The sequence below is a fragment of the Lates calcarifer genome, linkage group LG11 (assembly GCF_001640805.2).
Source record: "Lates calcarifer isolate ASB-BC8 linkage group LG11, TLL_Latcal_v3, whole genome shotgun sequence".
Taxonomy (NCBI): Eukaryota; Metazoa; Chordata; class Actinopteri; family Centropomidae; genus Lates; species Lates calcarifer.
Genome location: NC_066843.1, coordinates 15,414,504 through 15,442,052, shown reverse-complemented (window position 1 = coordinate 15,442,052; position 27,549 = coordinate 15,414,504). Strand labels below are relative to the sequence as shown.

The 27,549-nt window shown below is 41.3% G+C and overlaps 1 protein-coding gene across 5 annotated transcripts; it reads right to left on the bottom strand.

The window, feature by feature from the left end:
* Nucleotides 1–550: 550 nt before the first annotated feature.
* usp7 (ubiquitin specific peptidase 7 (herpes virus-associated)) lies at nucleotides 551–25,744 on the bottom strand. Of its 5 annotated transcripts, none has more exons than XM_018672882.2 (31): nucleotides 25,283–25,744; nucleotides 20,957–21,061; nucleotides 20,468–20,666; nucleotides 18,646–18,784; nucleotides 18,226–18,314; nucleotides 18,005–18,113; nucleotides 17,347–17,477; nucleotides 16,784–16,838; nucleotides 16,614–16,694; nucleotides 16,187–16,277; nucleotides 15,983–16,065; nucleotides 15,320–15,429; nucleotides 14,398–14,575; nucleotides 13,092–13,236; nucleotides 12,641–12,771; nucleotides 11,285–11,419; nucleotides 10,341–10,442; nucleotides 9,589–9,694; nucleotides 9,040–9,132; nucleotides 8,813–8,880; nucleotides 8,405–8,505; nucleotides 7,506–7,659; nucleotides 7,275–7,342; nucleotides 6,253–6,361; nucleotides 5,257–5,334; nucleotides 4,998–5,098; nucleotides 3,960–4,059; nucleotides 3,309–3,428; nucleotides 3,095–3,166; nucleotides 2,888–2,978; nucleotides 551–958 (listed from the first exon to the last, which is right to left on the bottom strand). In XM_018672882.2, the coding sequence occupies exons 1-31, from the start codon at nucleotides 25,371–25,373 to the stop codon at nucleotides 852–854; spliced, it is 3,342 nt and encodes a 1,113-aa protein (XP_018528398.1). In that variant the 5' UTR covers nucleotides 25,374–25,744; the 3' UTR covers nucleotides 551–851. The 5 variants fall into 5 exon arrangements, with proteins under 5 accessions (XP_018528398.1, XP_018528394.1, XP_018528395.1 ...); XM_018672878.2 differs by having other exon boundaries at nucleotides 6,253–6,355; nucleotides 25,283–25,518; XM_018672879.2 differs by having other exon boundaries at nucleotides 14,419–14,575; nucleotides 25,283–25,518.
* Between the last annotated feature and the right edge of the window lie 1,805 nt (nucleotides 25,745–27,549).

Here is a 27,549-nt window from a genome sequence, read left to right as displayed (position 1 = left end):
CAGCCATTTTTTTTTCTGCAAGAGTCTTCTGCAAAATGACCATCGGCCCTCTCCCTCCGTTTTTCCTGTCAGTTAGTACTCGCAAACATCCTTCCATCAAACTCTCCACACAGCAGCATGATGCCTCTTCAAACAACTCTTTATTTAAAAACAACCCCCAAAAAAATCTGAAGGAAAAAAAAACTGGAGAGTGAGGTGAGATGGAAAAAAACTAAGTCTAGAAGTTCATATATATATATATATATATATGTATATGTATATATATATATATATATACACACACATATATATATATATATATACATACTCATTTATACTGTGTCCCACTTTCTCTCCCCTTTCTGCTTGTTTTATATTAAAATCCAATTTCATTTCTCCCACTTCCAGACAGACAAAAAAAACAAAAACAAAAACAAAAAACAAACAAACAAACAAAAAAAAAAAACAGGCAGTCAACAGGTAGAGAAGCCAGACGAAAAACAATTGAACAGCCTCAAACGTAGAGGGAGACAATTTAAAAAAATAAAATAAACAAAATAAACAGTCAGGAGGTGGTTGGTGCAGTTTATTTTGTGGTTGAAGAATTATCCGTCAGCTGCAGCAAGATCCATATCGCTGAAGACATAGTGCCGGTGTAGAGCTGTAGAGGTGTCCAGGCAGGGTGTTAAAAGTGATGAACACACACACACACGAGCACGCACGCCCACACAGTCTCTCACACACAAACACACACACGCACACGGTTGGTTACAGTCTGTGGTTATGGTGTGTTAAAGTAGGTAGGGAAGAAGGCGGAGCAGGAGGAGGAAGAGGAGGAGGATGAGGAGGACAAAGAGGAAGGGCAGGCTGCTTTAGTTGTGGATCTTGATTGCTTTCTCCAGGTAGGTGTAGCGACCTCTCTTTGGAGCTTTGTTGAAATGATCCAACCCTAGCCAGGGGCGCGGGTGGGACATGTTACCTGCGAGGTAGGAGATAACGCCAGAGAGGTCATCACACAACAACTCTCCCATTTAAAAATCATTATACAGGGGAAAAACAGTGATCCCAATGTGACACGTGATCTGTGAGTGGATACAGATAAAACTAAGCTTTCTGATTAAGGCCAGGTTCAGAGCAACTTCAGCCCTGCTTGAAAAGAAAGTAAACCCCTTTTTGATTCGGGCCTGTCCGTAGAGGCAGTGGCAGTGCCAATGGACAGGTTGCCGCCAAAAATAAGCAAAGCAACGTTATCTGGCAAGACGCTGTGGTGGTGAGTCAAAAAAGTGCAAGCGCACATTCCTGGTAGATTACTTTCTACATTTTCAACGTGAACACCATATTTCTTTACTACGTGACTAAAGGTAAAATAGCTGCTCCTGTGATAATCCTCCACAGTTGTAAAATTCTGTTTCATACAATTACAAACCACTGTGCTTTTTGTTACCTTTTCAAACCCATCAATCTGTTACTCAAATTGGCCGTCCTGAACTGTACTTCAACTTCTCACCAAATCAACACCAACACAACCCATTGCAGTTTTTTTTAAGAGTAGGGCTGTTTCTGGTCTGAATGGTGTATTCACACATATGGATACAAAGCAGTTACCAGTATCTGGCCTCTCGGGTATCTGTAGTTTTGGGGGTGTGTTGTGTTGAGCAAGTAATTTACATACTCTGCTCCGAATGGACAGTTGTTTTCAGTTGTAGCCACCATTGCCAGACACTCCAAAAGTGTCTGATTCCTTTCTCCACAGTGTTTTTTGTGTCTGACACATCACAGAGAACTAGGAAGTCGGAGATATTGAAAAATCTTCTATTTCGTTAAAAGTTTCTTTTTGCAGTGGAGTGAAGTAGTAAATAAGTCTGTGCTTCAATTTCCGTTGAAATCAAGATAATCACTGGCTGGCTGGCGCTCACACTACGTCAGAGGATATTTGTATAAAGCCAAGTTTTCTCAACATCCCCCTGTGGTGTAGCTGGGCGCTGTTTTGATTCGGTTGAGCTCAGCGGGAGGCGCAGCCTTCAAAGCCAGGTCTCATTCATAATGAACAGCTGCCGGCGCTGCTGCAGATTTTTCAACCTGTATGTGTGTAACTCATTTTTGTAAAACTGAGGGTTACAGACTGATTCAAGTGGGTATAGGGACCAGGGAGAGCAGGTCCCCAAGTGTTTAAGAACAGTTTAAGAATTGCAGGACTGGAGCAGCTGTGGCTGGTGTAAGCACAGATCAATGTGAGAAGAGTCAAACTGTCATTTAAGGCATAATCAGTAAAAATGTTTCCTTTAATCTCCCCTAGTTAGCATTTATTAATAGTATATTAAGATTTAATAAGTGGTTTATATTAATATATTTCTTAACAACTCTAACACCTACTGTGGGGAGTGGGGAACAAGTAATAATGATAATAACTAATTGTTATTAATGGTTACTTATCAGTAATCATGACTGCTGAAAATACTACACATTAATCAACACTTTAAAATGTCGTATCTGCATGGGAGGTGGTGTTTAAGTGAAGTGTTACCATGTCTCCTTCAGATCACATTCAGACTGTGGTGAGTATTTATCTCAAGCATCAGCAGGAATGTGCTCTCGCATGAATTTGACTGGCCACTGCAGAGCAATGCTTCATGACAATGTGCTGTGTTGTGGTGCAAGTTGAATAAAAGTAAACTTTTTTTTTGACTTGAGGGCCTAACATTTGTTTCCCCCGGAGCCTTCTGCTGTGCCAATGCAGTGTCCTCGTTTAAATGAGTGATCTCCCGGGACTGTACTTGTGATGCATTTGCACGCTTTTGTTTCATTTGTGGAGCTTGGTTATAGCCTGTTGCGCTCAGAAAGTTACCAGCATTATTGCAGTAACAGTAAGAACAGCAGCACTCCCAGGAGCAGCAGAAGCAGTAAATACCTGGCTGTGGTTCAAAGTCCTTCAGGTTGACCTCGTACTCGTCTTCAGTGATGTACTGATGCCGCCCCATCATCACAATCGCAAACTTGAACTGAGAACAAACACACACACAAAGCAGATGTTAATGGACAGCTTACACTGAAAACATTTAAAATAGATTCAGTACAGGTTGGTCCCTGGCTGTGCTGGAAAAGCGTGACAATGAACCTTCTCAAATTCTTTCTCCTGAATGTCCAACATGGTCTGGATCCTCCTCATCACCTCCCGAAATGACTCGCCCTGGGGGGTGAGGGGTGGGAATCAAGAGAGGAAACAACCAAGCAAACACAAAGCATGAAATAGGGTAACGGAGTAATACATTATGTTAAGCAGAAAAGAACCTCTCTTTCACGCGTCAACAAACACACACACATTCACACACCTGTCTGATCTTGAGCAAGAAGGGGATCCCAAAGGTCCCAAACACTTCCTTGTGGAAGTGAGCGACAGGGATTAGCATTTCACTGTCCTTGTCCAAGTCCACCTGGTCCAAAGGAATCTCCTGAGTGAGGGAAGGAAATAAGAAAGGTGAGGAGGGATTTAGTCAAGTCCAGTTCTAACTTCTCAGCAGGTTACTCTAATTACTGGTGTAATAGTAATAAGTCTGTGTTCAGCTCAAAATTAACCTGCCACTTTAAAAACTGACTAAACTGTGTGTTTGCTGACCTCCAGTGGCTGAAGTTCTCACCGTGCTGCAGTGATGCAGGAGTGCACTCAAGGTGTGGTCAGTACAACAACACATCACTGTTAGGTGCAGTTAAAAGTGCAACAGACTAGAGATGTTCAGCCAGAGGTTGTCAGTGCTTCTCCTTGATGTTAAACTTTAATAATTAAATCATAAAATAGCTACACTTGATGGCTGCAAAAGTGGCCAGTTGTGTAGATAAACTTAATCAAACTGTGTCAAAAATATATCTATATATAGTGTCAGGCTGGTGGTTTAAGTGGAGGAGCGACTTAAGAAAAAAATAAAACTAAAAGAGAAGAGAAACTGAAGACGGACACACAGGGAACGCCTCATAGACACACTTACCTCTATTCTGAAGGTGCGGCTGGCAGCCGGAGATAAACATTCTAGCAGCTCGTCCTCCTGGTGAACCCCAATGATTTTATAGCTTACTATCTCTAACAGCCTGCAGAAGAGAAGGGGAGAGACACAGAGAGAGGAAGGACTAATAGAGTATCTTTACAAACTGATTTCCAGAGCATAAAATGACATTAAATATGGGATAACAAACAAATTAGTGAACATAAAAATGAGATGATGCAGTTCACGTTTAAGGGTACCCTGCAAAATCTTAAAATCAAATATCCCTTTTAATCATACACATTATGCTCTGAATGTTTTAAATCATATTTTGCACGACAAAGATAGGATCAACTTTTTAAGACAAAAGGTTGAAAACAGTTTAACAAAATTCAAAATGGCAGCCACAATTTACTGGCTGAGATTGACCAGACTGTGTTTTCTAAACCGACGCTGACTCAAGACAGGCCGGAGGAAAATCTGTTCTATTTATGACACAGTTCACAACTTACAAGTCAAACTGTGAGCTGAACCTTGGACTGACAGTGAGTTTCAGGGTGGAGGCTGGTAATTAAAAACTACACGGAGAAAGTGACTTGCACTCTCACCAGCTGCCAGCTTCCCACTGGTTTACTCAATCTGTCTGCAAACTGAAACTTCAGTCAAATATGTGAGAAACTGAGTGGTAATACTGGGACTGTTTTCTTTGGGGTTGAACTACAGCTTTTTTTGTTTTAAATTCATTTTCATGACAACATGCACCATCACTCTGCTGAGTTTGCATAAGGCAGAATACCTTACAGTTAGTGAAAAGTTTCGACTGCGAGCAGTGACAGAGAGTTTTCATTAACAAGAACTGTAGCTCAGAGAGAAGCAAATGAGAAAGTTGAGTCTGCTGTCTGATGGTCATGACTGGAGAAAAAACTGATGACTATCATTGAGAGGCTCAACCCTGTGGTAAGCATTATATTACTGCATTAATTTTCCCAGCCATATTTAAGTCAAATACGTTGAAACACACACACACTCCTGCAGGGTGGATACCTGAGCTTCTCAGAGCCTTTTTCAGAGAGCTCCACTGCCTTTTTACATTCTTCCAAAAGGTCCCGCACACAGCCATGTTTGTCAGGGTAGAGGGTGATCTCCTGCAACAAACACACACGCACATTTCATGTCTCTGCTGAAATCACACACAAAATTTGACTTAGTGAGTCTACTCCATCGTCATAAGAGGAAACGTGAGGAAACTATGTGTGAGACTGTCACCATGTAGCTGTTGAAAGTTTGTGGCTCTGTGTGTTACCTCCTCTCTGAACTGGCTGTTGAGCCATATGGATTTAAAACTCCTCCTGTTCTCAAAGTCTGTTATCTTCATCTTTAACTGTGGACAAATAAAAGAGAGAGAAAGAAGAAATTAAGTTACAAGTGTTGCTTCGAAAGCTGTCAAGTAATAATCCTAAAAATTTTAGAATGAGGGAGAGTTGGTGACAACCTGTGGTCACTGGTCACACTGAATGTATTTTCATATTGCAGGTCTCACTGTTCCAGCTGATATTAAGCAGTACTGACTATGCGCACAATACAACATTTTTACAGCACTGGGAGGAAAGTGTTTTGAGTTTTCATCTGCACAGCTATAATCAAGTGCCTTTAACAATGGGGCCGAATACATCAATTGCTTTATTTAGAAAATAATATAGTTATAGAAGATGGTAAATGCAGGTTTTCTGGAAGTTTGTCTCTTTCTAAAGACCATCAAATACAAACTAAGCCACATCATAATGAGCAGCTGTCCCCTGCTGGAATATCTACTGGTTCAGTATTTGACATAAATCTGTTTTCCATCTTGAGCATGGTTTACTGCATAGAAAGAATGGAATGGTTTGTGTGCTAAATTTGCATTAATGCCAAAAGCATTTCAATTATAAAAACATCAGTCTAACATATGACTGAAAATGATTCCATTCCAAAAAAATTAACTAAAGAAAATATCAATGAAATATTTGAGGGCAAAGCAAGAATAACAAGGACAAAGAAAGAAAAGAAAGACCAGATGCAAAGACAAAACAAAGGAACAATAAGTTAAAGATTGGATGGAACAGAAGAAAGGGTGAAAACAACAAATTAAGATAGAAAAATACAGACTCGAGTCACGTGACACTTAAAACCACCTTTTTAAGGCCAACAGTAACGGCCAAACTGTGCTATGATTATACTTTGAATAATGTAGACATATGGTAAATAAACACATAAACAAAAAACTAAAACACAACAACCCTAGAAGGCCGAGAGCTCCTACCTGCTGGTAGTACAGTTTCTTGGGCTGCCGAGGCTTGAAGAATTGCAGCAGGTCCCGCAGCGTTCCCTCATAGTTGTGTCTGAGAGGATTCCCTGGACCGTCCCTGTACCTGGCCACCACACCACCAGGCAGGGGGGGAGGACAACGAAGGGGAGGACAGAAGAGAGAAGAAAAGATGGAGCAAAAAAAAAAAAAGAGGAAAGAGGGAGGGTGAGGTAAACAAGAGGGTAACACAAAGAAATTCACAGAGATGCAGAGGGAGAGGAGAGGAGGACAGGAGGGGGCCAGAGTGGGAGGAGTAAGAGGAAAACAACAAAGAAAGGTGGGGGGGACAGGTTACGCAACATTTCTACTGACAACTGCAAGTAATCAAATCAAAGGCAAACATGACTCAAGCTGTGAGAACGAGAACATGATATGTAAATGTATACCACGCAATTCTGTCTATACTCAAACAGGACTATACGATTCTGATGATTATTTGACAACGAAATGAAAATTCAGCCCTGAAACAACATTTATTAAACCAGGAATCATTTTCAAATATCTTCCAAGTCACCCGGTAACACATCACTGTATAATTAATCTTTAATGCTTTTTCAATAGTAATAACTACCTCACAGCAAAAGCATGATTAGTCAGTTAGGAACAAAACCAGTATTAAAGCTCTCTCCCTCGTCTTTTTCTTCATTCTCAGCATTGCTGCAAAGCCTCAGCTGCTATAACAGATTTAGATTAAGCCCTAAATTTTCTTTTTCCCGAATTGTCATGAAGTGAGCAGCACAGCTGAAGGAAGGTGATCAGTATTATGTGTTATTAGTGTTACTACATTCACACACTATGCACAGCTCATCTTCGGTCTCTGTTTTCAAGTTATTCTGGAGTGTCAATTGTCAAAATATGTTTTGCTTTCTGCTGTCTGAGTTGAGTATCTGACAAGTAGTGATTTGACATTTGTGAAACTATGAATATTATCACACGGATAATCATTTGTGTGTGTGTGGATGAGACAAGCCTCCTACCCCTGTGACTTGAAGAACTGCAGCAGCATGGGATCTGTGTTCAACCTCTGTGCTACCGTCTTGGCCACCTGATAAAAAGACAACCCAAACGTTACAAATGGGGATCACCGTGGGTCTGTCAGATTTCATCTGTGTCAGTTAACTGAAAGGCCAACAGGGAGATTACAAGGAAAGAAGAAAACATATTGTATTTTATTTATCTCCTAAACTTTAAGCATTCACTAGAAGTACCTGAAAATAGTTCATGCGGTTAGAGAGTGTGACCACGAAGCCAGGGTCGTTGTGGATGGTCTTGTCACAGAAAATGACGTCCACCCGGTGGTAGAGATCCCGGAAATAGTCCTTAGCCGTCGGCAGCTCACTGCTGTCATTCTCTGGGTCGTCCCTGCGTGATTGGAGGAAGGCAGGAAAGTGGATCAGTTGAGGTACAGAATGTGAAGTGTTGACAGGAGGAGGCAGAAAAGACAATGGGAGGGAAGAGTGCAGACAGATATGACACAGGTAGATGAAAAGATAGGTGGCAGGAGGGATTATGGGGGGTGGGGGGGCAGAAAGAAGATGATGGTTGAGGCAGGTTGGGAAAGAGACACTTAGTAAGAGGTTATGAAGCAATAGAGGGACAGCTGAAGATGAAGTGGCGTAGACAGAATATTTACAACATCTTTATCTTCATCTCTTCTGGGAACATGTCAGACAAAGAATGCACACACACGTCTCCTGAAGCCCCTTCCTCTCCCTTTCTCTCTTTTGTTTCTCTGTACTTCATCCAACAGAAATACCAAAACATCAAGAGACATAGCTCCTCTGTCTGGTTGTCTGTTGTGTTATTAGGAAAAAACTATAACAACAGATACCATGCAAAAATTAAACCTGACTTGAGTATGGCTATACTGTTTGACCTGCTATGACATGTGAACCTGAGGAGCTGTTAAAGTTGGAAATGTTACTGACAGACCACAAAAAATTAATGTATACGCTTGCATGCTGGAGTTCAACAGCACTTCTAGTTTGACACAAGCTATGCTGGAGCTAGAGTGTTATTTATTTGACCCAAGCAGCAAATTTACTCACAAAAAGGATATGCTGCAATATAATTTAACTGACACTGCTCAGACACAAACAAGTCTTACTTCTGGAAGACAATGATGTCCCCGTCCATGAGCTCATCCAGGGCCTTGTCCAGAGAGACATCATAGTCCTGTATCCGCTCTGTTAGATTGGGCTTTACTTCCTGTAACACACAAGGCATCATGGGAAATGTAGCAGTAAATGTAAATGTAGTTTACAGAGTCCAAAGAATGTTCAGTTAAAGAAATGTAAACATGCAAAAACTACAAAACTGGAAAGATGTGAGAGGAGGAGAGATGCTGCATGTGACAGTGTGAAAGTGTGCACAAGAGAGTTTGAGAGATAAAGCTTGTGTGTCAGATAGAGGAGTCTGGGAATGCAAGGGTGTAAAGGAGTGAGTGAAGAGTTAGAACTGGTGAGAAAAAGACAGAGGAATGTGCCAGCAAGTGAGCACTACATAAATAGATCACCTCATAGAGGATAAGGCTAGTTTCCTGCTGAAACCCTGCTCTCTCACACATGACTGGCAGCAGGTCTCCTGGTTACATGGAGAGAAGAGCAACAGAAATATGATTTAATCCTCAAGTTCAAAGCATTTTTTTCCTGTGGACAGAGAACTCATAGGCTTTAAACAACATATGGTATCTAGTGACAGTGTGTTAAGATTAAAATAAACTTGGATGTTGCTACTACTTACTTATTTTGCAGGATATAGGTGTGTAGATATGTCCACAATAATTTAAGCTTCTGGTTTTGGGGTCATACATCTTCAAGAACAACATGACATCATCTAAAAAGAAAAAGATAAAGTGAAATGAAGATACAACAGCAAGACAATCTGGCTGCAGAGGTGGACAGACAGCTTATCGGGGGAGTATCTTAAATGCCTACAAAACACAAAACCACAAAGGACTCTTGCTATATAACATTAGTCAATGTTTCCCACAATGTGAACAGTGATCACAACCTGTGAAGCAGTATTTCTTGTATTTCAAGTTGCAATGTGCCTGTGCCAACACAACTGAATGCAAAGTGCATTTGACACAGAAAAACTAGGAGATAAAAGAAGGAATGATCTAGAGGTCATTTTGCCTCTGCTATTCGCTTTAACTAGATGGAGAAACGCCCAAAGACTGAGTTACTAAGCTCTCTAAATCACATGATATTAAAATAAAGTGACAGGAATGTGTGAAATTCTACAGAAACAGGCACTGAGTAGGGATGAGGGTTGTGATGTGGGCCTTACGGTCTTTGTCAAACTTGGGTAGCGTGGCCCCACTGGCCGCCATCTCTGGATCCACTGTCTCCAGAAATATTGTCCAGGGGTTCTCGTTGTCGCTCAAGTCAATCATCTGAAACACAGCCATGCAAAAACATTAAAAAGTATTTCATTCTCTAATGTCACTGACTAACTGAGTGAGAGATAAAATGCTGACAAACACATGCAAAGATTAGTGTATGCATTCATACACACAAAAGCTCACGTTGCAAAGTATGTACATGTACAGTAAGGAGTGGCACAGAAAATTTAATTACTCTGAACTGACAGATTATATAGGAACTATTTTCTTTACAGCTGGTGCATTATAAAAGGGATAAACGCATAAGAGCTTTACCCTGAATAAACACTAGTACAATGAACATTTGAATGCATTTGTAAAGCTGAAGATATTAATGGCTTAAAATTGGAAGCTTGCACTTGTTCCCTTTTTCCCCTTTTATTCAAAAAAGGATGTGAAAATAGGTGAAAACACTTAAATGAATGATAAACAAACTGAAAAAAACAGACTCTAAATACAACTCTACCAGTGGATACACATCATTTTTACATCCCTATGCAACATTTGGAGGTGGAACCTACATTTGCAGAGCTCAGGGTGAGACAGCAGAGAAGAGTATTTTATTAAAAAGTTGTGAGTACTTTCTCAAGAATTGGTCTCACAAAAACCTACTTGTTTACCAAACAAACAAACCAGTCCTCCAGACACAAATACTCACCGACTTGTTGCAGTCGGCCTCATAGTCGAGCATAGCGGGTCGCTTGGTTCCGTTGCTCCGGGCCTGCATGGGCCACAGCCTCATCTGGTCCTGTGGGAAACCCTGCAGCACATCAATGTGTGAGTTTCTATGCAGCAGATTTTACTCTCAAGTCTATTTTGCGCTTAATAAAAAGCTGAACAGAAAAGCCAAAAATGACTTAATACCACAAAAAGGTGGGAAGCAATAATGGGACAGGAGAAAAACAAATCAAGCAGATACTGAGAAAAGGGTGTGAAGGGAATTTACAAGAGAGGAGGTAACACAGGCAAGAAGTGTCATGGCAGGGCAGAATACAAACATTTAGTTACATTCTGTAACCATTTAAGACAAATATTTCAAACTACTATTTATTTTTCCCAAATCATCACAGTATAGTGTTATCAACTGCTGATAAATGGAAGGGAGAGAGAATTAATGTGAGTGTGTGCACATGTTTTTGTGCTCCACACTGGTGACAGGCTGTCTGGCTCTCACATGGCAGGCAAACAGGAAAATCAACAAGCCTCTCGTCAGATAGAAGCTTGTGTTGAGACACAATAGACAGTGTATGTACAAAGATAGCTTCCTTTGGGATGAATATCATTCAATCATACAGGAATTATTTGCTCTAAAGACTGGCAACACATTAAGTTTAATGAGCTATTTGAAAAAGGCACAGCATGAATACAAGAGCAGCAAGTGGGGTTGGGATTCAATAGGACTTAATCAAATCTGAATCTCATTTCAAATTCACTTATTCATCTATGTTCTTTCTAAAGCAGCAAAAGTCAGACATTATGTCAAAAAGTGGTAGTGAAGTCAAAGTACCTGTAGTTCAACCTAGTTAGTTTGAAGGCCTCTATGTAAAAAGCCCACACAAACATTCTCCATTATTTTTCCCCTCATACAAACTCAAGCCTCACCATGGTCTGGGAGAGGTTCTGGACGAACTCTTGCAGCGTGGAGCTCTTCAGGACCTTGAAGACTGTGTACTTCACTTTCTCCTCATCGTACATGTCGTTGCCCTGATGACCACAGAACTGGTCCTCTGTCACCATCTGCCATGAGAGGGGAAGAGAACAAGAAGAACACAGCCTTAGTGATGGACAGTAAAACTGGACAAAGACTTAAAATATGAAGAGAGAGAACCAAAAGCTTGGAGGACAAAACACAAGCATTTGCTGGTAACTGTTGCTGCATTTCTTTTAGCATCACAGACATTAAAAACTGCAAGAAAAACGCCTGTATCTTGATGCAGAGAACGTTTTAATCAAACAGTAAGGTAGAAGTCAGTCAGTAACAGACTGTGCAGTCTTTTTGATTTTGTCTTTGACACATTTTGTCTGACACAAAACAACAACAGAGTGCATTTTGTCTACAGCTGAGATCAGTTCAAACACACAAGAAAGTGTCAGTTCCACAGGATTAAAGGCAAAATGCATACTGAAAGTTAACACACATCCTAGTCCTGACATTTCTGTCTTCCTCCTCTTAACAGAGAAAAGAAATTAGCCCTTTGTATGGACTTAATATTTGGCCAAATTATAAAGTCAGGGCAGGTGACACCTTTAAACAGCATAAACTTTCCTTATCTCTTAAACCATTTCCTCATTATCACTTGCTGCTCTTCTCACCATCTAAACCATAGTGTGACTGACACAGCTCAGCTAGAGTGCCAACATTCTTTCCTCCTGCTGATAGGTTGCTCTCAGTATGTGTGTTGATATAAAATTATGTCATGACAACCACAGCTCTACCAGTGTGTAGTCTAAATGTAATAGACTTATTTGATTTGAAGAATGTTTAGTGCCATTTTGAGCATATGTTATAATCTGCTGATCAGACATAACCCTAACTATGAAACATATCTGACTTCTACTTTGAATGTAAGTATTTTCACATTAACATCTTTGCACTGCCAAGGAAAAACCCAACATATACAGTTCCATCACAATTAAACATCTTAGCAGTCCTGGACCTTTGCATACTTCCAAGTATTGAGCACAACTTCATTCACATCACAGCATGTAAGCTGCCAGGGCCCACACTGCTGGAGTGATTCTGACTGAATCACAGCTACTTAACTTTCCTACCTATTAAGCACACCAACATTAACAACAGGGAAGCTTCACTTTCCTACTGTACTTTGCAATTTATAAAACTTTAATAAAGCCAAAATGGCAGATGGCTTTCTCATGTACATTCTCACGCTGAATAGATGGCACTAAGCAGCTCACAGCAGCACATTTCTAAACTTAAACAGCTGGCCGGTCCCTTACCTGAACCTGCATGTAGAGGTGAGCTTCTTGACGCTCCTTCCTCTTTTGTGCCTCCACCCTTTTCTCCTCCTGCAGACGCTCCACCAGCTGCTGGGGGATGTCCACGTCAGTCATTGGCTGGAGCACCTCGCCTGGGATACAGGGAGACATTCAAGTGAGAATTATAGGGTGGAAAGGGTGCATTACAGTAATATTTGTGTTTACTACAGCCACTAACACAGTACACTTAGGCAGTCATTGTGGGGAACTTAGTCACTAAATGACAAAGTGGAAACAGAAATTACATTTGCCTGCATTCCTTATATATGTCTCATGTACAGTATATTTAGTATTGCACTTAAGGACACATTAAGCTGGAGCAGTTGATGGGGACTTTTTATGTGTTCATGAAAACATCTTCTGATTCCATAATATTAGAGAAAAAAGCAGAAAGACAGGATATGTTACTTACTGAGCTTGGACTCACGGATGTAGACCAACATGTATGCATTAGTGCAATGGCGCACTGAGAGGTCATCATCATGTCCACCATAGTTGTGTTCTATGGCCTCCTCCTTGGTGCACCGCGACACCACGTCATCATCGAACTTACACCACTGCAGAGAGAGAGAGAATGAAGGGAGAGCAGAGGGAGCCAGAGGAGGATAAGAAAAAGAGGGGAGTTCTCGCCAAAGAAGGAGATGTGAGAAAAAGAGAAAACCAGAGCGCACTTAAGACAACCATTTATGTCAAATCATCTTGACATGTTTCAATAAACCCCAACATGCAAATTTATATTTCTTAAAAACTAACATTCATTTGCCCCATCAACTCAAGTTATAATATCCATAAACTTCACATCTTTGCCTTAAAGGAATGATTAGCACAGGGGTGCTCAACCAGTCGACTTTGTCTATAAACAATACTACAATGTGTGCATGAGAGTCAGGAGCTTAGTAGATCAGTGGGAGTGGCTGAGGGTGTTGGTGAGTGGGTAGGTTTGAGACATGCTACACTTTCAGATTTGTAGCTTTAACATTGCGTGAAAAACCAGACAGTGCAGGGACTGAGCCTTGCAGCTGAAATTATGTCATGTGCATTGTCAGCAACAAAAGCTGGACGCTTGTCAGTTATATTCCATTCCTGACAGGCACATTTTTTTTCTACTATGAAGCTGATTCAACACTAGTTTTCTGAAGCATCTGCATATGAGTGGACAACTCAGCAAATACATCACCTAATTTCCTGCCTGTTAATACAATGTCCTATGGGAATAATTACAGGCAAATAATTTATGTTATATTTCAGAATTATTTCTATTTATAACAATTGTTTACACAATATTTTTTAACACTGATCGTTGTCAACATATCCATAATCTTAGCTGTTACCTGTAAGACCATCATAATAACTCTACGTAATTAAGTTACTTATTTTCTCCAATTTTTATGTGGTACTGATACTGTAATCACTTTTGTAGAATAATAACTTTGAGTAACAGCTTGTGTTAAATCTCAGCTCCATAGCAGACCAGTGCAGAAGTCAACTGTATTAAACAACAGTTCTCGTGATGATCTTGCATCTAAAAAAAAGTTGAGCACCCATGGCTTAATTCATCCCAAGTACAGACAAAACCTATATACTGACGATACTGAGGGCCAGAGCTTCTCAAAGTTATAACAAACAATACACAAACCCCAACTTTTATAATTCAACCCCAACAAAACCCACACCCACAGAATTTTTGGTGAAAGGTGTATAAAAAAAGTTGTTCTCACTATTGGCTCCTTGACACTCACTTTGCCGTCTCCTTTGGGGTTAAGATAGACGACGTAGTGACCACCGTGGTTGTCCCCGCTGTGCACCAGCACTGCATGCAGGATGTAGTTGGCAGGGTCCTTGGAGTCTGGCTTCTGAAGGAACTCATCCAGAGGTAACTGATCTGGAAACTCAAACCTATTGAGGACAGGAAGAAGAAGAATCAGAAAGGATAGACAGGGGAATGATGGGGATGAGCAGAAGGCAGGAGAAAATTGGAGAGAGTGAAGAATGCAGGGAAGAAATGAAGATAGGAATAAAAAAGAGGATTGAAAAGAGAAGGGTTAAATATTAACACAATGAGCAGCAAATATATGTAAGAGAGAAAATATGAATGTAGGTTCAGTCGTGATGCGAGTTCACCTGCCAATCTATATCCACACACTCTGGATGTGTGTGTGTGTGTGTGTGTACAAATACAAAGCCCTCAGGGGGGCAGGTGCCTGTGGCAGAGTCACAAGGATGACTCAGGGTTTGTGAGAGTCACCACAGAGGAAAATTAGCTTTTCTGAATGGGTTCTGGAAGTGTCACATTATCTTGGTGGCTTGTTAAAACACCAATAGCCCCCACAAAGCATGATACGGCCTACAAGAAACTCTCAGTGACTCACTTTCTCAGTGTCTGGGTGCGGGAGGTCAGAGCATGCTGTTCAGGGAATGAAAGCTCAAGTACTGTTTCCTAAAATAGACTGCTCCTTTAACCTATGTTAAAATGGACCGGACTTTCTCTAAAATTACAGTGTGTCTGAGCACCAGCCACTGACACACTGTGTGAGTGAGACAGGGTCTGGTCTACTTTAAGCAGGGCTGTGTGTGTGTGTGTCTCTGTGTAATAAAATAATAAACGTGATGACATTGTGAGAGTGAGGCCTGGTGTGTTACCTGTCGTTAATCTTGATGTTTTGGTCGGTCTGTGGGTCATACATGAACCTCATCAGCTGCAGATGAAGGATTGGAGGGAAGGTGAGGAACTTCACTCCTTTTTCTGCTTCCTGCAGTGCAAACAAAAACACATCAGGCATCTGGTGAAGACATCTCATTGATATTCATTCTCCAATCACAAATGTTTCCAGCATCACTAATTTTAGCCAGACTTAGATTAATTTTTTGAATCTTACGATCAGCTCCAGCCAGGTATTTCTCTTTTATTGTTGCGCCTGCTTATTCTCCATCTTAACACTGAGGTAGCATGCCTCAGGATCTGATTTAAGACCACGTATCTATTTGGAATGGATACACTAAATAAAGATAGAATAGAAACCTTTCCAGCTTTTTGACCTGATTATTTGCACGTGCCAAATCTCAGCATGACTGGAACTGTTAAGTGACTTCCAATTTGAGAGTACCGTCTCAAATTAATTTTGCACATTGTCAGTGGGGCCCTGGTTAATTGGATAAGATATAAGAATGGTGGGCTGAAATGAATTTATAGTTTTTCCAAGTCAGATATAACAAAATAAATTACATAAAAGTAAACGTAAGCAAACTAAAACAAACTGGAACAAACAATGTAAATAATTTAGATCAGTCAGTGTGAAGCCTCACCTGCAGGCCATGCTCTCCTGCATCGTATTTGTTGTCCCCATCTAATTGTTCAGTTGCAACATAATCTTTGAATGACTCGAAAACTGGAAATAAGCAGAGAGCGTGGATGAGATCAAGGAAACAACAGTAGTGCTGATGATGGAGAAGCGCTGCTGCGCCATTGTTTGAGTAAAGCCATGATGTTGTGTCGATGTAGCTACTCACTGTTCTTCTTTCCTTTTATGCTAAGCTGGATGTCATAGTAGTCCTCTATCCGCTCTGACCGGTAGTCCACATGCTTACACTGGATATATGACTGCAGAGTGAGGACACGGACACGGACACGGACACGGACACACACACACACACACACACACACACAAAGTGGTCACAAATATTATCTCTACGAGGGTCTACGAGGATTTAACCTCCTCCTATTCTTAAACTGGCCCTGTTCCAGGCTACATCCTGTCTTAAGTTAGACTTCTTTAGCTCATCACTGTGTACATACATGCTGAACTGACATTACAGTGCAAAATAAAAGTCTGGAAACATCTGCCTTCAACAAATAAACTTGTTTTTTTTTTAATAACAAATATACAAGATGTGACTGTAACCATGAAGGAGAAGAAGGGGGAGGGGGAAAACATACCACCATCTTTCCTCTGAAGAGCTTGGGGATGGTTCCCTCGACACAAGTGCCTTTCATTTTGTTCTCCACATTGTCCAGGAGCTGGAGGACACACGTGCATATAGAGTGTCAATTATTCAGCACGGATATGCACACTGACACATTCTTCAAGACATTATGAGAGAACTCACCACTCTGCACAGCTCCTGTACATCATGTTGCATGAAGCTATCTAGTGTTTCCCACCTTCACATAAAGAAAACAGTTAGATATGATGCAGTTAGATATGATAGCTACAGATCAGAAAGATTTGTGGCTGGTAACTATTTTAAAGGCTGATAAAAATAATATTTGACACAGTGGTGCCAGCAATAGCAGGTGACATCAAAGCAGCAAACCAACCATCACCAGTGTATATTTCATTGTTATATTCCCTTTTTTTTATTCAAACTCCAGTTAACATCATACATCCTTAGTACTCAGTAAGAAAACCACACCACAGGAAATCTCTCAACTTTGTCCTACACTGCTAGAATGACAACTACACTTACAGGTCTGCCAGAGAGAAGAAGTTTCATTTATATCCAGAAATTCTGATTTAGTGTTCAAACTGAGCAGGTATCTCACTTTCTCCCTATTACGAGCATTAAAATACCAACAAGAAAACAAAAAAGGTTTAACCTCTCATTCTAGCCTCGACTGTCATCTAAAGACAAGTCAGAAGTGAACTGTTGATAAAAAAGGTCCAACCTACCCAAAGGACTTGGTGAGTTTCTTGGTGCCAACAGGTTTGTCGCTGTGTTGCAGCTCGTAGAAAACCCTCTGCAGTGCCAGGGGGACGCTCTTGGACGAGTCATCTCCCTCCGTGGGCATCATGTACACCGCCTGCAGCGAGAGGAGTCGGGACGATTCACACCAGGACTTATCCAACAGGAGTTTTAGAAGGTAATACTCATAGAGTGAAGTTATTAATTTTCACTGTTTTGTGAAGAAAGTCCCTATATTCAAACTTGGCAAATAAAATCCACATCTTCAGAGTTGCTGTTGGAAAAATCTATGAAACTGCATTAAGTCTACAGTGAATTTAAGGGCCTCAGTGGCACAGCTGATAGTGGTAACAGTGCTACAAGAATTAGCAGCCGGTGATGTGAATATTTTGCCTGTATTTGATGTTGGCCTTCAATATCTTTGACATATCACAGAATTTGGGAAAAAAGATATCAACACACAAACACTGAACATAAGCTCTAATGCATGCGCACATACACACAAACACAACAAATCTTTACCTAGTCAGCACAAGCTAATGCATTCAGCCAACAGGGAAAAATACACTCTACACCTCATACAAATACAAACAACCTTCCAAATTCTCAGCTCAGACACACATAGACAGAAAGATAAGAGCATACCCGTCGTAGTTGGTTGGTGAAGAAGAGTGTCTGTAGCAGGCTATTCATGTAGCAGGTCGCTCCCTGGTTCTTTAGTCCAACATAGCCTGTGTGTTTCTTAGAGTCCCAGCTGTTTATAGAGAGAAAGCTGACATTAGGGTTACAATTCATAAAACCTAAACAGTGAAACTGCAACCTGGGACCAGTGAAGAAAACCAGAGAGAAGACTAAAGGCTACGTACGCCACTCCATGCGGGGCATCTGCCTGGACATAGACTTCAAAGGTGACTTTGTCATCATCGATGAAGCCCCTTTCTGGATCAGTCACATCCTGAAACACAACACCGCAAAAACAGTTAATATTAACAGGAATGGTTATAATCAAACGCATGCACTGGCTGTATATTTTTAACTTCATTTATGACAAAGAACCAACACACAGAGGTCCAAATAGACAATAAAGCAAATAGCATTATGCTGCACAAAAATAAAACAGCCCTGTCAGCACAGCCTCTTTTACCCAGCCAATCAACAATTATGTTTTTGCCTCCCATGTGTGTCAACTCTACCAGCCTGTACAAGAAGAAAATCTTATCTTTTGGTGGTTCTTGTCCCATCTGAAAACCTGCTCTATTTATCTGCCATCAAGTTCCTGGACTTACACTCCAGGACATGAAGTTGGAAAAGCCCCAGTCATTCTCCTTGTGGAAGAACAGGTGACTGATCCTGCGGCTGAAGGACTTCTCATCGTCTTTGTAGTTGATGATCTTCAGCATGGCCTGTGCATGGCAAGACCATGACCTGAAACACCAAAAAAAGAATGCAAGACAAGCAAAAGGATGCTTGAATTATTATTTTTTCCCATACATAACTGTCTTTCCTTGAATTAGAAATTAAACATGTAGCTCATGATGTGTGTACTTTAATACAGTTTAAAACATTTAACATGCGCCATTAGTAATGATAACAAATTTAAAACATTGTGCACGTTACAACACGAAACCATGGACGTCTGTGACCATGATTCATTGAGTCTATAATGCATCACAAGACCAACATACTGTGCAAAACACAGAGCCAAGTAAGCCAGTTAACACAGTATCCAATTCTATTATCAAAAAGCATAAAAGAATGTAAGCAATGACAAAATGACAAGGCTTTAATTGCTAATTTTATTTCCTTTCATGTGTCTTGGTGGTGACTTTGAAGAATACATTTTGACTAAAAAGCCTCTGAGGTATTAAAAAGCACTTTTAGTTGAGAGGAAATTCAGGTCATCAGGATCACACTCGGCAATGAAATCAAAGTGAGGAAAAATATCCATCCAGAAACCATTGTCTCTACAGACTGATGTAAAAGATAAGTATTCAACCCATTTATTAAACTAAATCATCATTGATGCAGCCAGGCGTTCTTACAAATTGAATGGAGATCATCTGGGACAGGCTGTGACAAGTGATATCTGTATTTGAAATCTCCTACTAGTTTCAGTTTCAGTTTCCTGGCCAAAACTACAATGATGAAGGCAAAAGACAGCATGAAATAAATCCAAATAAGGTTACAGAAAAGTACCAAATCAGGGGAAGGATGCAAGAAATATCTTACTGAATATTCCTCAGATTACAGCAATGCCAAGCGCAAAAAACTGAGAGATAATGTCACAGCCATGGACCTCTAAGGAGTAGGCCACCCTGCCTGTCAAGTGAATATCAGTCAAGTCATATGTTAAGGACACCAGTGAAGGAAGACACCAAGCAGCTTAAGGCAATTTTGAAGGCGCTGCAGGGTTCCATGGCTACGACAACTGATACACTGGTGCTTCATTATTTGCAGCTTTATGACATTTGGGATAGCGTTTTCCAAAAAGTCATGTGGGAGACTTTGACAAAGTAGTGGATGGTTTGATGGTCTAATGAGACCAAAGTTGAGCTTTCTGCCAACCATACTGCACGCTATGTTTGACATAATCTAAACACTGCACAGAAACACACCGTGCCCACCACAAAGCATGATGATCCAGCATCATGCTGTGGGATGCTTAACTGGCTCTGTAGGCTTTCTGCAGCTGTAAAATTAATGCAAAAAATCCTGGAGGAATAATTATGCAAATAATTTGTTTTTTTAAGTCTGTACTTAATGCACATAAATCTGTAGAGATTTGTCAAAAAAGCAGAATTACATAAACTGTGATACAAAAATGGATACCATCATATCTTTTACTAAAGGATATGTAATAATCCAACTTTTCCTGTGTTCAGACTACAGACACAAAGTGTCATTCAAAGCAGTTCAACCAGTGAACTATCATAAGGGCAGTAGAAATCATATCTTCCCAGATTTTTCACAACCGAAGCAGCACTAACAAGGCAAGAAACCTATCATCTCACAGGAAAACACTATTTGTGTCTGTGTGTGTGTGTACAAGGACCATCAAACATTTTCTGTGGGTGCCCACCAAATCCCCCACCCCACCAAGACACCTACGTGGAGTCTGACTCTGCGTTACACTGCAAGAAGAAGCCCACGCTCTTCTGGTGTGGCCGGTCGGGATAGAAGCGTGGCATCACCATTATCTTCCATGGAAGGTTCCGGACAAAGCAGGACGGGCTGAGCACTGACTCGCTCAAGCGGCTGAAGCGTTCTACCACAAACCGAAAAGTTGCTTCTGACCGCCAACTGGTGTCTGTAGAAAGATGAGGCGAGAGGGAAAAGGGGGCAGATTAGATGGCAAATAGAAAGCAGGTTTCCTACAACTCTAACTGATTTGAGCAAGGCAACTGGCTATGGGATATCAGCATTTTTACAACCTGTGGGACTATGTGGGACTAAATTACTCCATAAACAATTAAATTGAGTCATTCACAGGATTATGTTAAACCTGGATCATTACTTAGGGCAATTTTGTTTACAGCACAAGATTCTGAACAAGAAAAGGTGTTTATTGACAGGTTTGTTGGTGCACGTCCTACACACCATCCTCCATGTCCTCCTCTGTGTTGTTGTGTCCATCTGCCATGGCCACGTTACCATTGATCACTGGGTTGGCTGGGATTCTTGGAGGGTCGTCTGTGTCCCCAGCTATACAAAGAGAGAAGCGATTAATAAGACTGTATGAAATGCAGGGTGGAGTCATTTCTTCAACTGAGGGAGGACCTGGCTGTAGCCTTTGCCTTGCCAACTACCTGACTTCAGCAGATCAGAAACAAGATGTCAAAAATGTTAAAAAATAATCTCACCAAAATCAATAAAATATGGCATCAAGAACTAAAAAAAAACACCACACACAACGTTCTGCTCATTGAGCAACAGCAACAACCATTTAATCTATCAGAAAATCTGCTAGATTACTTTCTAACAGTGTGGGTCCATTTAATTCTTGCCGGTGTGAATATATTAACCAGTACAACTCAAACCATGATTTTACAATACTTTTGCTAGTGCAGTTCCATCCTTTGGTTGCAGAAAGGGGGAAATGTGAGGTGAGATTAATCAACTTCTTCAAAGTCCTTTTGTAGCTAGTTTATAAAAAATATATATTTATCCTTTAAAGAGCAGGACAGGCTGATACTTCTGGTGATTATCAGAATCATTTGAGGCATACAATAAAATCAACCAAGACTGGAGTTCTTTTTAAGTACATCTGCAACTACTGTCTCCGTCTTTATCTCCTGCTTTTTCACTGGGAAAACCCTGCTGAGACAGCATGACAAGTCTTCTTTTCCAGTCTGTGTGTCAGAGTGAGGGCAACAGAGAGAGAATGTGTGTGTGCGCGCGCGTAACAAAGACCATGCAATGTTACAGTAGGCTGGGTAATTATGGACACAATGCAGGATTAAGCTGCAAGTCATCGCTCAAACAAAAACACACACGCACAGAGGACAACAATTATCCCAGCCGAATAATGAGACGGCTCGATGCACAGTCTCATCTATCAAAACACACTGGCGGCAGAATCAGAGGAGCTTTGAGTAGACTTCTGGGAGCGAGTGAAATCTGTCTGGATGCTGTGATGATGACAATGACGCTACAGAAATCAGACTTGAGAGTAACGACAGCACTGATATGTGAACACTCAGACATGTCTCCAAATGTGCTGCTGTGTCAGCCCGTCTCTTACGCTGTATTTCATGCGTATGTGTGTTCCTCGTCTTCCTCTAAGCTTACAGGCGCAGCGGTGCCTCCAGGTAACGTTACTGACCAAGTCCTCTGGGAGACTGACCTCGTTTCCCCAAGTGGATTATACCCTGCTAATGGGGTCTGTCAGTCAACTCCATGACAACTTCTTGTCCCGCCCACTTGATCTATCCTGAAACCTCTGAGAGGTATGTACTAAAACATGAGTCACTGAAATCTGCACAAGTTGAGGCTCAATGTAAGACTTCATATTATACTAAAAATCCACAAAGGTTTAACGTAGAACCTACAGTCACTTAAAGAAGGCAGGTGTCTGGAAGGGGAAAAATCACACACATCTCAACAGACCGACTGATTATTTATAAATATGCTGCCAAGAAGCATCACAGTAATTGATCTGAATGCCTGCTGCGGTTGCACTACAACAGTAACCATTAATAAAAAGCACATACACAGCTTTTCATGAGTGTGGAAGGGCCAAGAAAATATTCTAATCTTTTCTAATCTTTTAAAACCCAAAGCCCTGGACTGAAAACTGCAAATAAAAGTTTCAATCATCAGGAAAAAAAATTGTTCGATGAGATAACTTTAAGCTGGACAAACAGAGAAACAACTCCAGATGTGTGTTTAACCTACAGCAACAAGGTTGTAACAGCACAGCTGATCCTGTTACAATGACTTAGCACTAAGAGGGTGAAATACTGTCTGATGTATCACACCACGCTAAGGTGTGTTTCTCTGCTGTTTGAATGTTGACAGATGCAGTAAAATTACAATACACTCTTAAAATCGTGACTTTAAAACTTCTAAGTATGTTCATCATAGTCCTTAATTTTGTCCTATTAGCAAATTGGGGGTTTTATAACAAAGACATATTTTTACAAACAGTATAATGTTTGCTTTCTGTTAATTTTCTACATTTCAGGAGAGCTACTGTTGTCATAAATGCTAGATCGACATGTAAATGTCACAGCAACAGATAAAATGAGATATACAGAGCAAATGATGGATTAACCCAACTGCAACTGTATGAAGCCCCATACCATAAAGAAAATCTGGCATGTGTTGCTATAAGCAGTCGGGAAAAAAGTGAGTAGTTTATAGAGTCAACTTGTTTTCATTGTCCTTGTATGGCTGCAGTGCACTGGGAGACAGCCCAAGAGGGATGAGCCTGCAACTCCAGAGTGAGGAGGTCTGGTGAGTGCACCTGCTACTAGTGAAACAAGTAATAAAATGAACAAATGAAAAATGTAAATGCCATCTTAGGCTGTCTCTAATCAATTATTTCTGTAGTTAAACTGGACACGCTATATAGTGTGTGCCATAGAAGAACAAGCAGCAATGTGTTTGCGAATAGGTAATAAAATCACTAGGGCTAAATGACGCAGTGATGCTGAGGGCTCCCCCATGCCTGTCCAAAGTTGACATTAGTAAAAACTCAATAAATTTACAGGTAGGACTGGTGTCCGTGTGTATAAAACGCCTGTTTAACGCCAGCAAGGGGTGGCCCTGACTCCAAATCGAACTAACAAAAACACAGATCATTAAAAATGGCGAGCTCCATGCGTTTGGTCTTCCATACAATGAAGCAGCAAATCCCCGCGCTGCTCCTGTGCGGGCCTGGCTTACCGCAGCGGCGACTACCGTTACTTGCCAGCACTACCACACGTTTCACATTAAACGCTTTCAAGCATCAACATATAAACTAACAAACACCTAAGACAAAGTATAATTTTCAGTCGATTTACTAGATTGTCACAAACGGTAATTGAATTGCTAAACATGTTAATCAATTTAGCAAATCAGGATTGACGCATCTGCGTTAGCGTTAGCTATCTAGCTATCTAGCAAACACTAGCCACAGATTCATCTGCAGGCCGTTATTAGCTAACATTAGCAAGCATCAATAGTACCACCTAACAAGCTGGAGAAAAATACCACCCAGAGACGTTATACCGTGAGACAGCCATTAGAGACAAGTGAAAAAAATCTATATTACGTGAGGCAAATATTCAAGGCCTAACATTCGTGCAATAGCCAAATCGAACGTTGCAAAATACAAGCCACCATTTTGGAACGCCACACACCCCCTCCGTGAGCATTAGCCGATCTGCTAACTAGCACGCTAGCCAGCAAATGCACGTAACGAACTGGGCCTAGGAGCTAATAGACTAGCCTACAATTAGCTGTCCCGCTAGCAACGTTCATTGCGTTTTACCAGCTTAAGCAACACAGAGTAATTAAACAGATACCCCGCTCTATCCCACTATACGTTTTTACAACAATTATTCACCACTCAAATTTACAGACTTCACGTTTTAGAGGGCAAACAGGCAGATTTTGCCCTGTAGTTAACCGATACCGTTACTTTGCAGGCCCACATTTAATGTACAAGCCATTAGACACGATGCTAACACTCATTTTAGAGAGGCTCGCATAACGTTTCCATGTCGAACGGTTATTAACGGACTATATTAAAACGTTGTCAGTTATACGGATAGCTAAGCCGCTGTTACTTTATTCACGGAATGGGTGACTTTGAAGAGGAACGCAGGTGCCGATAACTGCCAAAATCAACCCAAAGCCTGCAGTGAAGTCAAAGTAGCAAGATTAATTTACCTAGCGATGGGTCCATGTTAATTGCAGGACTAACCACCACACTGTTTACAAACATTTAGGTTATCAACAATCAGTGGGCCTGGAATCCCGTGGCTACATGTGGATTCTAAACGGCGATGATTTGGCAAACTGCATTTGATAAGTTGTTACAGCAGACGAGCGTTATCAAAAACCTGTGCAGTTTATTTAGAAAAACACTGACCGATCCGAATGAATGATTTGTGTGGCTAATCTCCAGCCGTGTGAATAAACAGTCTCCTTTAGTTTAACTACATGCAATGAGATGTTGCAAGCATACGAAGAGAAATACAAGCTCCATTCGCTTATAACGCAAAATGAGGTCAGCTCCACACAAGTATGCTGCAACGGACGCACAATCAGCAAAAATGCAGCCGGCTATCCTAGCTAGCTTCAGGCCTTCGTGTTTACTGTAAAGTGGAGTTCAACTTGCACAAATAAACCCTCGCGTGTTTCTCGTGCAGCTGTTACATTATGACATAAAATGTTGTAAAGTGCCCGTCCGCCTTTCTTAAGACCATTACTCACCTTCCATCTCCATGTCCTCTGGTTCGCTGAGCTGCTGCTCGCCGGCTTTCTGTTGCTGCTGCTGCTGCGTGTGGTGATGGTGGTGGTTCATGTTGGCAGCTGTTGTTGTTGTGGTTGTGATGCGGTGCTCCCTGCTATCTCTGTTACCCTCGACCTTGTCCAGGGTCGGCTCGGTGGGGAACCGGGTTCTGGACTGCTGGTGAGGTGTGGTAGGATGCGGAGGTGGGGTGGACAGGTCGAGCCTCGGCGGCCGGGCCTGCTCTGTTGCGACCTCGGCCTTGTCCGCTGTCAGCGCCGGGGAGTGAGGAGGGGAGGTCGGCGGGGGAGCGGGTAGAGAAACGCGGACGTATTTGCTCGCTATTCGCCCAATCTCGGCGCCTTTGGTGGGTGCGAGTCGCTGGCTGACGGCGGGGGGTGGGATGGATGGACCGGGGCTCCGAAGAGGGAGGCCCGCAGAAATTAGCTAATTCAATCCGGCTTTACCCCGGGAAATGTGGGGCAATAAGACAACTCACAACACGACCTGCACCTTGACGAACAAATACCCTGTTTATAGCTAGCGTTAAGCTACCTGACACTAGGCAGCCAACTGCTAATATAGGTACAACAACAATGAAAACAAAGGCTCATTTGCTATAGACACACACTTAACAACTTTGCCTGTAATGTCCCCAGTCCGTGTGCTCCTCCGATTGTCCCTCGTCTGGGGGAGAGCGGAGGAAAAAGCTATCCATTCAAACCAGTTTCCAATACGGAATAGCACAAATGTTAATTTGGAAGTTCGCGGAGACGAGAGTTGCCACGGCCCGACATGAACCAATTCCCCCAAACCGCTCCTAAAACGATAAACGACTAAACGCGGCACCTCGTTGCATTTCTAGCAGACCCCTTGTTTCTTGCGAGGAATGTGCCCGGTCATACAACGTTAGCCTGAGCTGTGTGGCTCTCAACCCGCTCCTCCCGTGGTTTGTGATGTGTTGAGTCTGAGGTAAATCTCAAAATGGCGGTCGCGCTTTTCTCTGAAATGTCACATCCGCATGGAAATCCAAACACTGGCCCATCCCCGGCCAGGTTCACATCCATGTTAAATGATAGGGATCAGGCGTGTGCATCTGATACAGGGGAGAATAAAATATAAGCACTAACAACATTTAATATATGAACGAAAATGATAGGAATGACAATAAAGGGCTGGGCATAATGGTGTCAGTAAGTTGCACTTGGGCCCCAGTCAGCGAGTTACAATGAACGGGAAAAATCATTGTTTAAATGTGGAAACAACTTAAGTACTGAAGCAATTAAATAGGTTTACACAATTTATTTAATCTGTAAGATCTCTTATTTTTCCAAAGTTAACTACAAAAATATTTTTCTTTTTAACTGAGCAGTATTGGACGGCAGTACTTATACCTGCAAATTAAAAAATTGTATGCAAAGTATGAGCACACGTGTTGTATACGTAACATACTCCCTGCGACATATTTTCACCCATTAAATAAACAAATAAATAAAACTAATTGTATGCATTAACAGGGAGTATGGGCCCTTTTCAAAATGTGCTGCTTTTCACCTTAGAGTCTTAAGTAAAACACGAGTTAAGATGTTTTTCTTCTTTTTAAAATTTCACTACAGTATTTTACATTGCGTTAAAGCAATAGGCTTCTTTCCAGTATAGGGTCTACTTGTATATACTTGACTTATTTACAAATTTAAGCCTATTTGATTGACATTTCTTTTACTCAAAGGTTTCCAGGGGCCTGCTTGTACTATGTGGTGTTTCTCCCAAAGATCCTCTTTTAATGCAAAACACTATTATTCAAGATTTAATAAAAAATAGGGTAATTTACACCTGGACTTACACTGGACTGGATCAACAAACCAGGCACTAATTTAGATTAGGGATATCCAAAATTCCTTAAGTATACATACCTAAAATTGCCTGCAACCATTTTTCTGTATGACCCTTTTCACTTATGGGTATCACACTCGTATCAATCATCATTGCTATTGTACAAGATAATAGGCGTTCAGTCGTGAGGCATGTACTTATCAAGGCAGTGTCCACAATTAGTTACTAGTACTAAGCTGGTCCATATCTGCAGTGCTGAATCCAGACCGCCTGTGGCTGACACAGACAGGCGTTCGGTTGTTGAGTAAACGGCACCATCCAGTGGATAAAAACGGAACTAAACTCGAACTTACACCTATGAGATACCGTCGCAGTTGGGGTTTTAATTATGACACTCTCACTCCTTTTTACTTAATCT

Bases quoted from the DNA above. Each gene is read 5' to 3' on its own strand.
- usp7 (XM_018672882.2), bottom strand. From the start codon at position 25,373: ATGAACCACCACCATCACCACACGCAGCAGCAGCAGCAACAGAAAGCC. The intron at 9,133-9,588 runs GTAAGGCCCACA...TTTTCTTTTTAG, and splicing joins ACCCAAGTTTGACAAAGACC to ATGATGTCATGTTGTTCTTG. The intron at 8,506-8,812 runs GTGATCTATTTA...TGTGTGTTACAG, and splicing joins CTAGCCTTATCCTCTATGAG to GAAGTAAAGCCCAATCTAAC.